Raw genomic sequence first — 16330 nt, 5'->3', positions numbered from 1 at the left:
TTTAATGTCTAACTCTAACCAATCCACGAAGTTGAGCAACCGACCAGTGCTTCCAGGTTTTCCATGGTGGTCTAGCTTCAATTGACTCATGCTTTCAACTATGAAAATATTGAAATCTCATCAAAACCCCTTCGGATAATAATATTTATATGCTCACTAGTGACTGACCTCAAGAAGTACTTCCTGGAGTTCTAGTGAGCAGCAGTGACCAGTGGAGTTCAACCAAGTCTGTTGTGAGATAGGAACTCACTGAAGACAATTGGTGAACGGTTGCTCAATTTCGTGGATTGGTTAGAGTTAGACATTAAAACCGTTGGATGCCACCCAGCTCAGTGGTCTAGTGGTTAAGTGATCTGGCGCTAGACTGGTAGGTCCTGGTTTCGAATCTCGCCAGGTGGGATCGTGGATACGCACTGCTGGGGAGTCCCATACTAGAACGAAACTGCCGTCCAGTGTTTCCAGGTTTTCCTTGGTGGTCTAGCTTTAATTGACTCATGCTTTCAACTATGAAAATACTGAAATCTCAACAAAACCCCTTCTGATAAAAGTTAATTTGTTAATCTAATCAAAATTCTTATCTCTGCTTTATAGTTGTGATAAAAAAAGAACAACAAATTTCCAACTTTTTTTCCAAATACTAATACAAGTTATGATATTTAAGTTAAGAAATTGAACTGTTAAAACAATGATGTATAATTTGTCTATTTAATTATCAACATCATATCAAATTTCAAATTACGTAAACTATTCAAAAAAGGATTAAGTCAATATAACAAATGTCTAATTCAATTTATTTCATTTAAGGATAATAAAAAATCTTTAAAAAAAGTCAAATAATTTAGAAAATCATGTAAACAAAAATGTACTTTTGTGTAATAATATTGTCAATTTCATACTAAACTTCTTTTTCCCTATATTCCTTTATAATCAAATCGTAAATAATATTTGGATGAGTAAATTAGATAAGTAAAAAAAATATTTTGTCATTGTATATAGTACAAACGTGTAACGTTACAGATAAATGGTATATATGACCTATTTATGTAAATATCAATAAATCTAGGTAACCTTTTTATTTTGTACTTATGCTTAATTTAATTTCGTTTGATTTTAAGCAGGAATATATTTTTTTCTTTCAGTTAGTGTTTTTCAATACTTTTGTTCCCAAATATACTGTTACTTAGTTGTGTCCCATATAGTATATGCTAATTCATTGTCACCTGATGTATTGGAAAAAAAAAGAGGAATCAAATGAATTATTCAAATATCTCAAATTCGTAATGATAATTGTCACATGAATTGTGAAGTGATGTGAATAGGGAAACATAAAGTAGATAGCATTACGTATTCTATTTTTAGGTAGGTGGAAAAGTATACTGTTGGAATAATTGAAGTTCATTTGATTTCATCTGAACAGTACTTTAGCAAACGATAGTTAGAAAGATAGCATTTTTCAAAAAGTAAACAATAATTTGACCTTTATTTGAAATTTGTCGTATTATTCAATCCACGATCTTGCGCGACCATCTTCCATTGTCTTTAGTGGTTAACTGCCTCACATCAAACACCTTTGAACTCCACTGGTCACGTCAAAGAGGATGGTCGCACAATATCGTGGATTGGTTGAAGTTAGACATTAACATCATTGAGTGCCGGCTCAGTCGTTTGCAGGTTAAGCGTTCGCACACGGAACTGAATCTCCTGGGTTCAAATCTCTGCGCACTGCTGAGAGTCCCATACTAGGACGGAATAGCTGTCCAGTGCTTCCAAATTTTTAACGGTGGTCTGACATTGGTCCATTCATGATCACAACCAAAACTCAACAGTCTACACAACCCTATACTAGAATTATTCAATTGTGAAAAATATAAATATGTTCGTGTTATAACGTGTGAGTGTGTGCGTGCCCTGTTTGAGATATAAACGTGATAAGACCGCCCAATTAGAGAGGAGTGAATTATCGATCTGAGCTATGATACATAAAAACCGTATGAGCAGTTTTAAGTACTACTCGGTCCTCCTATCTACTTAGCCCAGCCAACTAAGTTCAGAACGCCAATAACAGCCTCTGCAATATGAATCATTATTCTTAAACATACTGGATTTATGTACCAAACAAACTGACCACATTGTACCATAAAATAGAAAATAACATTTGTACAAGATTTGGCCAAATGTGGCTGTGAATAGGGGGAACAGTAATTAATGGACTAGGGATAACTCAAGAATGGTAAATCGTATAATAATAGTCTATGGGTCAAAATAAAGCTCATAACAAAGGAACATGAATATGAATAGTTAAGTTACTCAGCAACTATACAATAGGAAATATACATATCACATTGGTCCATAAATAGTCCTCAAAGTTACCATTCGCAATTCTCCACGGGATACAACAGTTTGCAAAGATTGAAACCTTGTGATGTAGAGAAACAGCAATTTAGTAAATTTAAAAAGAAACCTAATTATTTTATCACTGAAGGCATTAACATATATAGCGTGTATAATGTCATTTATTAATGCCAATTGTACATTTTTTAAAATTGCTTTCACATCAGATTGACCTGTTTAGACTCAGAAAAGACTATAGTTTGAAGTTTAAGTACAAAATATTGTATTACTTCAATTTACCGCTGATTCATAAATTTTACTGGGAAAAAATTAATATAAATAGGATAAACTCAAACAATCTTAGGTTTAATTGTGAATCTCATTAGAATCATGAACTTCATAGCTGAGAAAAAGAAAATCTGTAAGTGATTAAATTGATTTTTTAGTAAAACCATATCTTATCTTTTGACCAGATGATACATTCTTTCAGTGTATATATGATCGAAAGATCTGTGACTTACTTCCATTTTATAGCAATCCTCCTTAATGCCAAACTCATAAATTACAATAAAATTGGAAGATGTCCGTTACAGGTTTGGAAACCTAGTTGTCCAGGGGTTATTTTACTACAGTTGTATCTTATGTTACATTCTCTAAAGTTCACAGTATGAGAACTCATACTGTTACAAATACATAAATTTAGATTTTGATTTCGGCAATCAGTCTTAACGAGTACATGTTCAATCTTGAAAGACTGAATGTTAGATATTGTAGATATTTGTCGATGTTTGACGTTTAATCAAGCTACACCATGGTTCAAATAGCCAACTAACTATTTAGCAACACATTACGAAGGGTTGTTTGTTTGTATAAATTTTCTATTTAGTTGACTATCGTTATCATCTAGTTGTATTTTCTTCGATAGATCTAGACTTTAGAGTTGACAAATAATCATAGGTATGAAATCAATTTGTGAACTAAATATATTTTAAATTTGAAAGATCTGATTAAAAATTAACTCCCTGCTACAAGTTGTATTTGTTTTCCTGAGTATTTTTCATTGAAATCATGAAGAAATACATGTTAGACAAACCGTCTGTTTTATCCTAGTATAGGACTTTTCAGTAGAGCTCATTCATGACCTCACAGCTGGAGACTAAACACAAAACCCTCGGGGTCCGAATGTTTAGAAGTCCGGCTCCAATCAATTCATAATTATCTTTCATTGTCTTCAGTGGGTTCTTAAATCTCCATAACCTCCAAGCTAATAATTTTTGAGTGTTTGCACTGACAGTTCGCTTTCTTAGTTGAAATCATGAGTCAATCGAAGCTAGACCATCATGGAAAACCTGGAAGCACTGGACGGCCGTTTCATCCTATTTTGGGACCCCTCAGCAGTGCGTATCCACGATCCCGCACTCGTGAGATTCGAACCCAGGACCAACCTACTCTACTTAAATGGCTAATCTGAACATGAACAACTTAATTATGCCATGAACTATGCAAATTGGTTTAATCCAATTCTATGCCAATTAATTTATCATATTGTATACGACCCTCTATGTTCAATTCTTCATTACTTTTTATTATAATATTTTGCCGTGACCACACCATCAGTTAGTAAAATGAATTACAAACTTAAATACTTACATGTTTCTATTTTATTAGTATAAATGGTAATGTTAGATGAAGTGAAATAACAGAAAATTCTACTAACCAATAATTATCCGTAGTTAGGAAAACATTTCTTTGTTTTTATTCTATATTCATATTATTATTCTATTCAGAATAAGGATAGAAATTTACTTTTAAGTTATTTGAACATTTAACATGGTTATCATTTAGATTACTCTGTTTAAAATACAAAAGAAAAGAAAAGCACTTTATTTAAATATAGTCCTTTCTTTCGGCTTTCATATACAATTTTTTTTATTTTACTTAAGTAAAATTATTTCTTTAGTATTATTATTCTTATTATTATTGTTTGAATTACTTTGAAAGTCATTCAACTTTAGTAAAACAAAAAAGAATACAATTATGAAATGGAACTGACCTAATACGTTTGTAATTATTTATTATTTTAGTAACAAAATATTGTTTAGTCTTTTTTTTAAAAAAGAAACAAAAAAATAAAAAATAAAAAGGATAAAATTTTTCGGTAGAATAATGTTTATAAATTTTAAAAGAAATAAATCAAAAAAAAGTTTTTTTTAATTTCAAAACTACCTCTTTTAACAAATTATATTATTGTCAGAAAGGGTTTGGTGGAGATATTAGTAATTTTATATAGTTGAAATCATGAGTCAGTTGATAATGATCATGTGCTCACTAGTGACTGACCTCAAGAAGTACTTCCTGGAGTTCTAATGAGAAGCAGTAACCAGTGGAGTTCAACCAGGTCTGTTGGGAGATATCAACTCACTGATGACATTGGTGAATGGTTGCTCAATTTCGTGGATCGGTTGAAGTTAGACATTAAAACCGTTGGATGCCACCCAGCTCAGTGGTCTAGTGGTTAAGTGATCTGGCGCGAGACTGGTAGGTCCTGGTTTCGAATCTCGCCAGGTGGGATCGTGGATACGCACTGCTGAGGAGTCCCACAATAGGATGAAACGGCCAGCCAGTGCTTTAAGGTTTTCCATGGTGTTCTAGCCTCAATTGACTCATGATCTCAATTATATTATTATTAAAAGATTGCTATATTGATAAAAAAAACGATATCGTCAAATTGATTATGACTTTTATTGTAAAATGGCAATAACTAGGGGAAGCAAAGAGAATTAGACTAATGTTTTACCATTATTTAGGATTCATCATCGATTTGGACACAAGATGCCATACGTAATCGAACTCATAACATTTCCGTTTATTAATCGGTATGATTATTTTGAATAAGTAAGCTAGAATCCAGTAGCTTACAGTTCCTTCTTCATTCTCTTTGCTACTGTTATACAAAAACTTCAGTAGTAACTTTTGTTATGTTGATATGACTCGAAGCAATCATTAATAGCTTCATAAAAGTTCTTTGAGTATTCATTTCAAAGATATCAACCAATGAGTTAATGATTATTGATGCATTGTGTTTCATGGAGATTATTTCAATTCCATAGTTGTCTTCACGATGAAGCGACACTTGCTGGTTGGATGCGGGTGGTAAGTCTAGAACTAAAATAAAATATCTACCCAGGACTCTCTGACCTTTCGGTTAACTTACAAATAACATCAGTCGATGATATTAACTACCTCATTATCGGGATAATCTCTACATACCATCTAAATTAGAAAGAAATAGCCAATGTTTTGGTGATATGGATAATGATATTGTTCCCACTGCTATTCAACGAAATTTTTTGCATACAAAACGTTACATTGATCACCAAGATAAGTTTTCAGAGTATAAAGTACACATTATTACATGTCGAACCCATAAGGCAGAAGCTATCTCAAAATAATAATGAATATTCTAAGTGTAAATGAATTAGTAAATTCTTTCCTTGTTTTAAGTGGTTTGAATAATTTTTCTGGTTAACATTTTTTAGCGAGTTAGTTTTATATCGGATAGGTTTGATAACCCCATGCTCAACCCTCCTCCTTTATCCGGGCTTGGGACCGTCAGTGACCCCAGAGGGGCTACAGGCAGATTTTCTTCTTGTTTTTTTACGAAACTGTTATACAAAATATTTGTTTGGTCAGAATTATTTAGTTGTTCTCCTTGTTTTACAAGTGAACAATTCTGGCCAAACGAATATTTTGTATGACAGTTTCGTGTATGAAGCAACATTAAAAACGCATTTGACAGTTTTTCCTTGTTGACTGTGAAACAATATATTTCGGTAAATCATGATTTTGCAACTGTGAGCTATCATAATCTGTTATGGTAAACAATAAACAGTGTATTACATATTTTTCAAGTATTTTATTATTTGCTAAATGTAATTCGCAAGACGTATTTAATGATATTTGAATTATACTCTTAAATCACTTTTCACCAGGTAAACTCCCTAATTTCTATTTATCATTACACTTGTCTATCGACTATTTAGCTTTTTAACGTCTCTAAAAATTCTGATCCCTTTCCTTTAGATCTTTAGTTCGTCAGAGTTTGATTACAATTAGATGAAATCTATCTCACCTAAATTCCTTTGGATTAGTTGTTTAATCTTACCGATACAAAAACTAGCAACGATCTGGACTCGGTAGCTAAGTGGATAATGTGATGACGTTTAAAATGAATGTTATCAGGTTTAAGTCCCGGGGTGAACATCAAACCTGGGATGCAGACTTATCCAGTTGACGAGTCCCTAATAGAACGAAACACACATCCTGAATTCCACTGCTAGCCACCATCTAACACTGCCTATCCCACTATGCTTATATTTAATTTAGTCTAGGGTTTTATAGATATATTAGTTTCCTTTTGACTTAATCTCTCTTTCTAATAAGATAAAAGTTAGTAAGCTTTTTAATTATGACATTTTTGTATGGCGTCATAGAAAATTAAATCTGTGCTATACCATTTATCAGTTTATAGGCGGTATTCATTGAAATACATGATAATCAGAAGTTATGCATAAATAATCAAACTAAAAGTAACTTCCTCATTAGTGTTCTACAATAATATTAATCATAAAATTATACTTTTGTGTAAATGAACTTGCATTAGTTCTCGGTTATAAAGATATAAACTTATCTGATGTAAAACATCAGGAATTCAAAACCTAATTTGTAAAACGGTTTGTAAATCACATTATGGACTGAATTTAGGTAAACAACCAATGAAACAAGTAAGATCTAATATGGAAATCATCAGTACCTTACAATATAATTGCTCTTGCAATAAAACCAACCTAGCATTAAACTCGAAAGTATATATTTTCAAATCTAATTAACACGTAATACTAGGAACCCACTGTCAACTTGCATCAACAGGTTATCTCTCCGAAATTTTGTTTTTCATTGATGAAGTATGGAATATTTTTCAGTTATTTTTGAAATCTTTTAAAACCTTCACGTAACTTCATACAAGTCGAATCATGTAAGTGAAATTATGATCTAACGTATCATAATGCCAAAGTTTTGTGTGATCGAAACTTGATTGAAACCTTAAATAAATCGTTAATTGTACATTTTTGTTCGTTGATTAAGGATAATCGGCAAGAAATCATGGACTAGTTTTCATTCTGGGTTAAATACGTTATCAAGACAAACCTATATTCTTGTAGGAATCTTGTGAAAATCCAATGCAGATCACTCAGCTTCATAGTTTGAGGAACTCAACCAGTATTTGATCTCCCATAAGACCAAGATACTTACATTCATAAGCCAAGGTATATATTTACAAACAATGAAAACAAAACTTGCATATATTTGTCATCAACTGAAAAATTACAACCTTTTCTGTATTTCACGTTATAACAGGTATAACACATGGTATTTTCTGATATCATTGTGATTTAAAACTTATTTTACCCTTGTTTTAACAAAAGAATGTTATCCAGTTCAATTTATTCCTGTTTCTCTTGTTCTTTTTCACATAGAAAATCAAATGTCTGACTATAACACAATTCCTATCAATGATGATAATTATGATTTACAAGATACCTCAGAGACTACATTTCCCAATAATGTGGTTTATCATGAAACATGTGACCACTTAAATCATAATTCATTATATTCACTTTACAATATGTATGTTCAAAGGAATACAGTCAATACTTCTGGCACGCAACCGTCATTTTGTCCTCGTAATATTGATAAATGTCATAACTGTTGTATTGCAATGAATTTACAGCGATTATGGAGCTCTAAAGCATTTCTTATCATAACTGACATAAATTCAATCATTCAATTAATTACATATATGACGAAATTATTTGTTAATGATGAACAAACTTGGATGAATATTTTATCGTTGATACGAAATGAAATAAAAGCATCAGGTGAGCTATATATTTGTATGTTATTAAAAGTGTGTGTGATTTGTTTAAATTCTTGGTTGTAACTGATATGACATAATCATTTATGTTGCGCAGTCGTCCGGGTCTGATGCCGGTATATTAGCTACCTATATTCGAGCTCAGATCAGTTGTTTGAATGAAGAGACTGAGAGTGAAGAGTTTTCATTGAGTAAAACTGTACAGAAAACATATGTACATTCACTCATAAACAAACACTTTTATGTCTTAAAAATTGAAGCCGGACTTTGGAGTATCCTTCCTTAGAAAATGAAGTTTAATTTTAGCCAGTGGCGTGTTCCCATCTTTTGGTCTGTCTGATTGCCTCAGGGTATCACAATCATTATTGAATATTTTCTTATTGTATTACAAATTGTTTGTAGTTATTATTGTGACCTAGTAATTTCCAACTCGTCGGATAAATTTTAATAATGTTGCTAGAATGTGTCAATACATTAGATTCTATGTGTAGTGAAGTCATATGTATATATTACTATAAAATCAGAAACTGAAGAAATAGATTAATGTTTTAATTTTCTTATTTTTGATATTTCTAAATTTGATATCAGTTAATGATGAAAACTATTCTCGTATCTAGATTTTTTCCCTTGAATTATCACATCATTTAAAATCAATTAACACTTGTAACTAACCATTTCTTTTTGAATTTTTAATAAATAACTAGTAGTTTGGTCATTAAGAAAAAGGTATTCCTGCATGATAACGTACGAAAAAAAATGAACAAGTTACTTTGAGTGTAATCGAAAAATTTTAAGTGATTCGAATGTCGCTCCCACTTTTACGTACCTCTTAATTATATATAAATATATATTTTGCTAAATACTAATTACAGTTTTGAATGTGTAAATACATTTAAGAATATGCCCCTTATTGACACACTATTTTATCATAACAAGCTATATTGTTAAAATTGTAACAATTTCACATTGTACATTTTCAGAACTGTTTGTTTTTAATGACTATATAGTAAAAAGTAAATTTAAACTTTGAATTTATCATATAGCTGAAGATTGACTTTGTGGTTAAATTCAATGGCTTTCAATTAACTCGTATTAGGTATGATTGTTGCTCTTCAGCATTCGATTTGTAGTTGCCTAGTAGTATTACTAGCTTTTATGCAAAAGGTGTAACTTTGGATCGAGTATTTGTTAAATTGGGTGTAATCATTTAGGGTTTTTCACCATTTTTAATATTTTGATAAAAGAAGAGAATATATAATATGATATGATTGTAATATTGGAATTAATTTATCTCAAAAGGCGATGAACACTCGTTCTATCTGTTCATAATATGAGTACAATTTATATTCTTCTGTCTGATTTCTTTAGTGTATGAAATTAACAGTTCGAAACTGTTCGACAGTTGTATTCTCTAAACGTATTTTCAACTTAACCTTTATTGCATTGCTTCAGACTACACACTCTACAGAAAATAGATATCGCGAAGATATGCGTTTTATTTGTAAACACTTCAAGTATAGGAAATGACGCTTATCACGGTCAAGTAGTTCACAAAGATAAAATGTCTCAAAAACTGTTGAAACTTTTTATGTTCATCCGAATCAATTTGAAGCAGTCCTGATGACTGAAACGAGAGTGAACTGGAGAAGCTTTCTGCCTGCGATAAAGGAGATCAAAGCGATGTTATGGTCATTGTATAAGATCAACACAGATATAAAATACAGATCATAGAGTAACTTTTAGGTGTGGAATTACACAGATCAATAAGGGATAGAGTGAACTTTTACAGTCACATTTCAATCTAGAGTAATAAATTGATAGTGCTATTTAAATTGGCGAGATCTTAGAGAAAACATCTTTCCTTTTTTTGTAAAGCATGTAAATCTCAATGAATATTAATCATATAATTAGACTGAATTTGATTATTTATAGTCCAATTGTCATTCTTAATTGTTCAACTCTATAATATTCAGTAAATGTTATTAATGAGTCAATTGAAGGTGGACCACCATGAAAAACCCGAAAGCACTGGACGGCCGTTTCGTCCTATTATGGGACTCCTCAGCAAAGCTCATCCACGATCCCGCACTCGCAAGATTCGAACCCAGGACCGACCAGTCTCGCGCCAGAGCACTTGACCGACAGACCACTGAGCCGGCATCCAACGGTGTTAATGTCTAAATTTAACCAATCCACGATTTTGAGCAACCATTCACCAATCGTCCTCAGTGAGTTGATATCTCTATAACAGACTTGGTCTGTCGGTCTGTCGGTCAAGTGCTCTGGCGCGAGACTTGTAGGTCCTGGGTTCGAATCTCGCGAGTGTGGGGTCGTGGATGCACACTTCTGAGGAGTCCCACATTAGGACGAAACGGCCGTCCAGTATTTCCAGGTTTTCCATGATGGTCTAGCTTCAATTGACTCATGATTTCAATTACAAAATATCTTTAGTCATGATTAATATCTATATTATTAGAAGTCAATTAATACAACCCAGTTAAATTTATAAACTAAAACTAGGTTGATGAAATTACTAAATTGAACTTAATCATAAATTTATTCTTTCAAATATTGTTTACATTCATTAAATTCAATAAATATTTATTAGGAAAAGTAAAAACAAGCATTTAATTCCTAATATACAAAGTAATATGCTGAATTCACTGATCAACGAGTTTTTCTATTTTTGTTATTGTTGCTCATAATCTATTTTGTGGACAAAAATAAGTTTCATAAACTAAATTCTATAAATACATAACAGTTTTAATAGATGGTGATAATAGCAAGAAAAATGAATTTTTCTACCTCTTTTTTTGGTATTTATTCAGCAAATATGATGATTTTTTATTTAATTGGAATAGAATAAATAAATTAGGTGTGAAATGAAGGAAGTAAAAAGAAAGTAATTATTGGGGTAGATTTTTCTGAGTTTAGAATTTAATTTTTTGTATAAAATCAAGAATGATTTGTTTCTCGGGATTTGATTCAAAGCTTCCTTTGAATATAACTTGATAATATTTTTTTTAAAACTTGGTTTAGTAAGCCTAGAGGTTAACGGTTCGTGTGCAAAACCAAAAGTTCTGTATTTGATTCCTGTATGCAGGAACGTGGATGGGTACTGTTGAGGAGTTCTTTACCAGGATAAAAACCCACCTACTGTGTCCAGGTTATTCAGTGATGTTTTATCTTGGACCGGCTTATGATTTCATAGAAAACTATAGATTTGGTTCATTAAAATTGTATTCGTCAAACATACGGCTTACTGTAAGGATTTAGGCTTGATTTAAGAATTTTCGAACTTTAATAGCTTAAATCTAAATCGATTGAAATGTTAGAATCTTTGTGTAATAGTAATACAAACAGTATATGGGTTTGTGCATAAGACCAATTAGCGTTGGACGTTTTTACGATCAACTTAGAAGGTATTTAACTGCTTACTTATCCGTACATATCGATTGTTTGTAATCGGTAATTGCAGAGAAAAATAAGTCAACTAGCAACCAATTAGTTAATTTACTGATTACGGTAAACCTGTGCTGTCTATGCGAACATATCAGGCTATTGATAGGCATTTCAAGGATGTAGCTCATAAAATGAAATCGATACCGATTGATCATATTATTTTATAATTAGATGTTAATTAATTACCAGCCGATTGACTCTTTATAAATACAAAACAATTATCTGAAAATGAAGGCATAGTGAAAGAAAATAAGTGAAGAATTTTTTTGGTTAATTTGCTGTAATAGGTTTTCTGATTAATTCATATAAACTTTCAGAAAATTCATCATAAGAAAGTTTGCTGCAAACAGCCTTTCATTCTTATTTCGGTCAACAAATAGTGCTTCACTCGTGCATAAGAATGACTAGAAAGTTTGTAAATATCCTTGCAGATTATGATATTATTACACATTGGTTGTTTATGGATGCTACTTTATGAACTCTTTAAAAGAAGTGAACTCTAACGGTGCTGAATGCATGTAATCATTTTGGAAAACTGTCTATATACAAGTTTATAAGTAATAATAACATGAAGATAAACGAATATTTCTTAATATAGAATATACTTCGATTAAATGAGAGAAGAGCCTAAAAAACAGAAGGATTTGGAAAAATTGAACAATATGAAAGAATAAATTTACACTGAAAAGAAAAGTGAATAACGTATTTGTTTAACGAATAATTGTACTTTTCACTACTATTCTTACTGTCCTCTTTCTTTTCTCTGGTGTTGTTATTAGTTTTAAATTTCTGAAATTAAAACATTTAAACAAAATCTAAACCAATAAAATGCGACACTAAATTGGTTTGCATTTCTTTTAGTATGTACTAATGTAGTGAACGACAGATTAGGTACATTAAACCAGTTTGTTGTTTTATGCAAAATTATGTATTGCCATTGTAAAATATGAAAATCATACATTGAGTATATCTTTCGAACACCTTTTAGTTTTTCTTTACACACTCCATCATTCTGCTAATCCTATTGTTATTCCGATTGCTCATCGTCTTCCCTCTTGTTCTCTTTATTTTAATCTTCTGGGAAACGTTCCACTTTTCACTCCCGCTACATACTACTTAAATTTGTCAGCATAAGTAGTGTACACCACACTACTATTTTTTAGAATATATTCTTCACTATTATGTAAAACTATTGTATCTGATTCTCTAGATCTAAGATGTAACACGAAAAACACTATTGTAGTATTACTCAGTCAATACGTTTTATGAATTATTGACCCATAATTTTCCATAGAATGTGTTAGACTTGGTGAATTGTCATTATTATATTTATGCAACATGATTAATACTGTCTCAATTTTATAAAGAAACACTGTATCAATGTTTACTTTATATGTAAAAATTATTAAGCTAGTGATTATAGAAAGAACTAATCACTTAAAAAGTAAAAATATCTTTATATTAAATTGTGCAATAAATTCGATAACCTCCTCGGTAAGTATGTATACACTATTTTAAATTGGTCTCTATTATTACTTATTTCATGTTAAAGCTGACTGACGATAGTTGTCCTTCAGATGTATTTTAAATATATACAAGTCAGAAAATTGGATAATTTATTACACGGAAGACTATGTACTTGGATTTTACCTTAAAAAAATATATTGAATATCGTTTGCTTGGTATTATGCATATATCTGTGTATAAAATTTTTACTTATGGGTGTAACATGATTTTCTCACCTGTTTTCAAAATGAAACATAACATTCTTGAAATAAAAGTTATTATTTTTTCAGTGACAGAAAAGAAAACTAATTTCGGGTCGTTCTACATGTGTCAACCTTACTAATTTCCTAGTATTGATTTTTTACGCTATATATATAGACAGAGAGATAGATAGGTAGATAGATAGATAGATAGATAGAAAGAGGTTATCTTTCATAATTTTGCTTTCGAATTCTCCTGTGCTTTTATTTTACTGAATTATGTAACAAAATTTAGAATAGTAGAAAGATTATCAATTATTCCACTGTAAAAACACTAATAGTATTTCAAGAGTGTAATAAAATTTCAAAAGTTGGTTGTTAATTTTTTGAAGTAAAGAAATTTCATATGATCTTATGGTTTGAATCATTTGAACATTTATGACTTGAAACCAGTGTTATTCTGACTGAATATGTGAAAATGGAATTCAGAAATGGTAAAAATTTAATCTTAGATTGTTCCCAAGTAATCTTCAAATTGGCTTTCAGATAAATAAAAACAAAAACCTCTGAACAAAGGTTATTTGAAGACTCCAGCTACTAGAAATTTTTCAGTAGTGATGGACTCTTTCTAAAACATTTGAAAGTGTTTACAAAAGAGAAATATGATGAAAAGATGTATAACTAGCTAATTGGCTTACAGAATGATTAAATTGAATAGAAGCTGTAATTTGTAAGTGATTTTGGATTTAAACATTAAAAAACACGAAATTCAGCGAAGTGATCCCTTTTCAATAAATTTATTATCAAGTTGTACAATCGTATATATATGAAAATCTTTTGTTAAAGTATTAGTTCCGTGAGGGGATGTGATCTAGTAATAACCAAGATGACGTAATAGAAAGATTATAATACTAGATTACTATAAATAAATCAAATGCATGATACACTGAATAATGTACCTAATACATGAATATTCTATAAAGTAAAACCTGTCTGTAAGTTATTGAGTATATCATGCGTTAATCATTCATAAACAGTCCTTGAATAGGTTACTCATTTTAGGCTAACTACAGTAGTCAAGCATTTGATTTTAAATGCTGAAATGTAACCGTTCATAACTAGTTATATTTGAACGGAACCTTATCAGTTACAATTATTAGTTAACTTGTGAATAGTTACATTCAAACATTATGAATCGAATTTAACAGTCACTAATTTACTCCTACAGCAGGTCGGTGTATTTATAACTTTAGCTTGTCTAAATGATCAAGCGTATTTCAGTACTAAGTCATAAATTGTAATTACGGTTAAAATAGTCCTTTTTATTAGGTAACGAGGTTAAATCCGAATTTCTAAGGGGATAGTAGTTAATTTAGTAAGTAATCAACATAAGGGACTGGTGACTATAGTTCAATTTGCAGTTTACAACAACTAGAAAACTCTTACAAACCAAGACACAATGGATATCTATTTTGTCCTAGGCATTCACATCTACGCCCTCGTCAGTGAAGTTCAGGATTCCTAATCTGTATAGCTAACCTACACCAGGGGTAAAGAATTTACAGATGACATTCAGTGATATGCTACCATATTGCAAAGCGGTAAAATTTGGAAATGTATCACACTGAATTTCAAGTCAGTAGTTTGATAGTAACTCTTTCGTCACTCCGCTTAGAAACCCTGAATTTGATCCACGTAAGGGTCGTTAGTATATACTTCTGGAGATGAGAGATGTACCATATTCCCTCAAATTAATCGGTAAGCCCTACTACGGAAACCTATACATTGTTTGTAAAGATGTTTTTCTAATGAAAAAATTAGTTTAACATATTAACATTACGTCGCTTATTGAGACATTGTGTAATATTAAATATTTTATCTGTTAATAAACTTGTTTACATAAACGTTTAATTCCGCTTCCAGACATGTACATCATGGTTGAGTTACTAGTTGTTTCACAAAAAAATAAACCAGACGGTCAATCTCACAAAGCTGTAAATCACTTATTCAACCGAAATGAACAGCACGGTTATTTTAATTGTAAATCTGCATAATTTGATTATGTATCCTTTGTCCCTGTTTACATACTATGATTTCTTTATCTATGTGAGAAAATATTAGGGCTGTGATCATTTGTTAAGTCCTTTTTTCCTTTCCTTTCTACCATTTTTATCATATATTTTTGGTTTTTCTTTTTTACGACTATTTTGTACCAGCTATTTCCTATCTTTCACTCAATAAATCACTCTCTCTGCGGTTGGTAGGGCGCTTGATAAAATAAGAATAAAGAAGTTATAAGTGTTTCCATACAAACTCAAATTTTCTGTCACCTCAAGTTTTATTGATTATCTTATACAACGATTCCTTCTTTAGTCCATAAATATATCAAATTACTTAATTTTTTTTGATTATTGAACAACTATAATGTTGACCGTATTTTGGAAGATATATTTTCATGTGCCTGTGTGCATATATAGATATGTGTATTTAAGTTTATTTATTTGTATGAGTAAAACTAATGTCAGTTAGGTAATACTACTTTTTACCAAAAATGGGGAGTTATTTGAGATGAATTATTGTTGACGGATAAGGCAATACACATTTAATTTACTTAGTTCGAGTTATTACTTACATGATATATGTTGATAAAGTTGCAATTTATGGATAGAAAAATGTTTTTATCTCCGATTAATTGCATTAATACTTTTAAATGAGCACCTATCGGAGGACTACCTAAACGTTTGATCTAATGTTTCTTCAAACATACATTTATTATTGTAAATTTTTTATTATTTAAAATAGTTTTAATTCACCGATTCTATGTCAACTGCATGTACTTTATTTATTTTATAAAATGTTTGCGATCTATCGTAAAAATAATTACCGAAAGACTCAA

General features: G+C 30.9%; 1 protein-coding gene across 1 annotated transcript in view; it reads left to right on the top strand.

Moving 5' to 3' along the window:
- Smp_180710 (hypothetical protein) overlaps positions 1-15981 on the top strand; it is a gene marked incomplete at its 5' end in the record, with an annotated part of 23416 nt that extends 7435 nt beyond the window's left edge. Inside the window, 2 exons of the mRNA XM_018792377.1 lie at positions 7818-8270; positions 15358-15981. Coding sequence (XP_018647240.1) covers positions 7818-8270; positions 15358-15488 — 584 coding nt within the window. The 3' untranslated portion in view covers positions 15489-15981. The remainder of the gene's footprint in view (positions 1-7817; positions 8271-15357) is intronic.
- Between the last annotated feature and the right edge of the window lie 349 nt (positions 15982-16330).

The sequence above is a fragment of the Schistosoma mansoni genome (genome assembly GCF_000237925.1).
Source record: "Schistosoma mansoni, WGS project CABG00000000 data, supercontig 0216, strain Puerto Rico, whole genome shotgun sequence".
NCBI classification, from domain to species: Eukaryota; Metazoa; Platyhelminthes; class Trematoda; order Strigeidida; family Schistosomatidae; genus Schistosoma; species Schistosoma mansoni.
The sequence above is the reverse complement of the archived record's forward strand: the minus strand, read 5'-3'. Positions and strand labels throughout refer to the sequence as shown.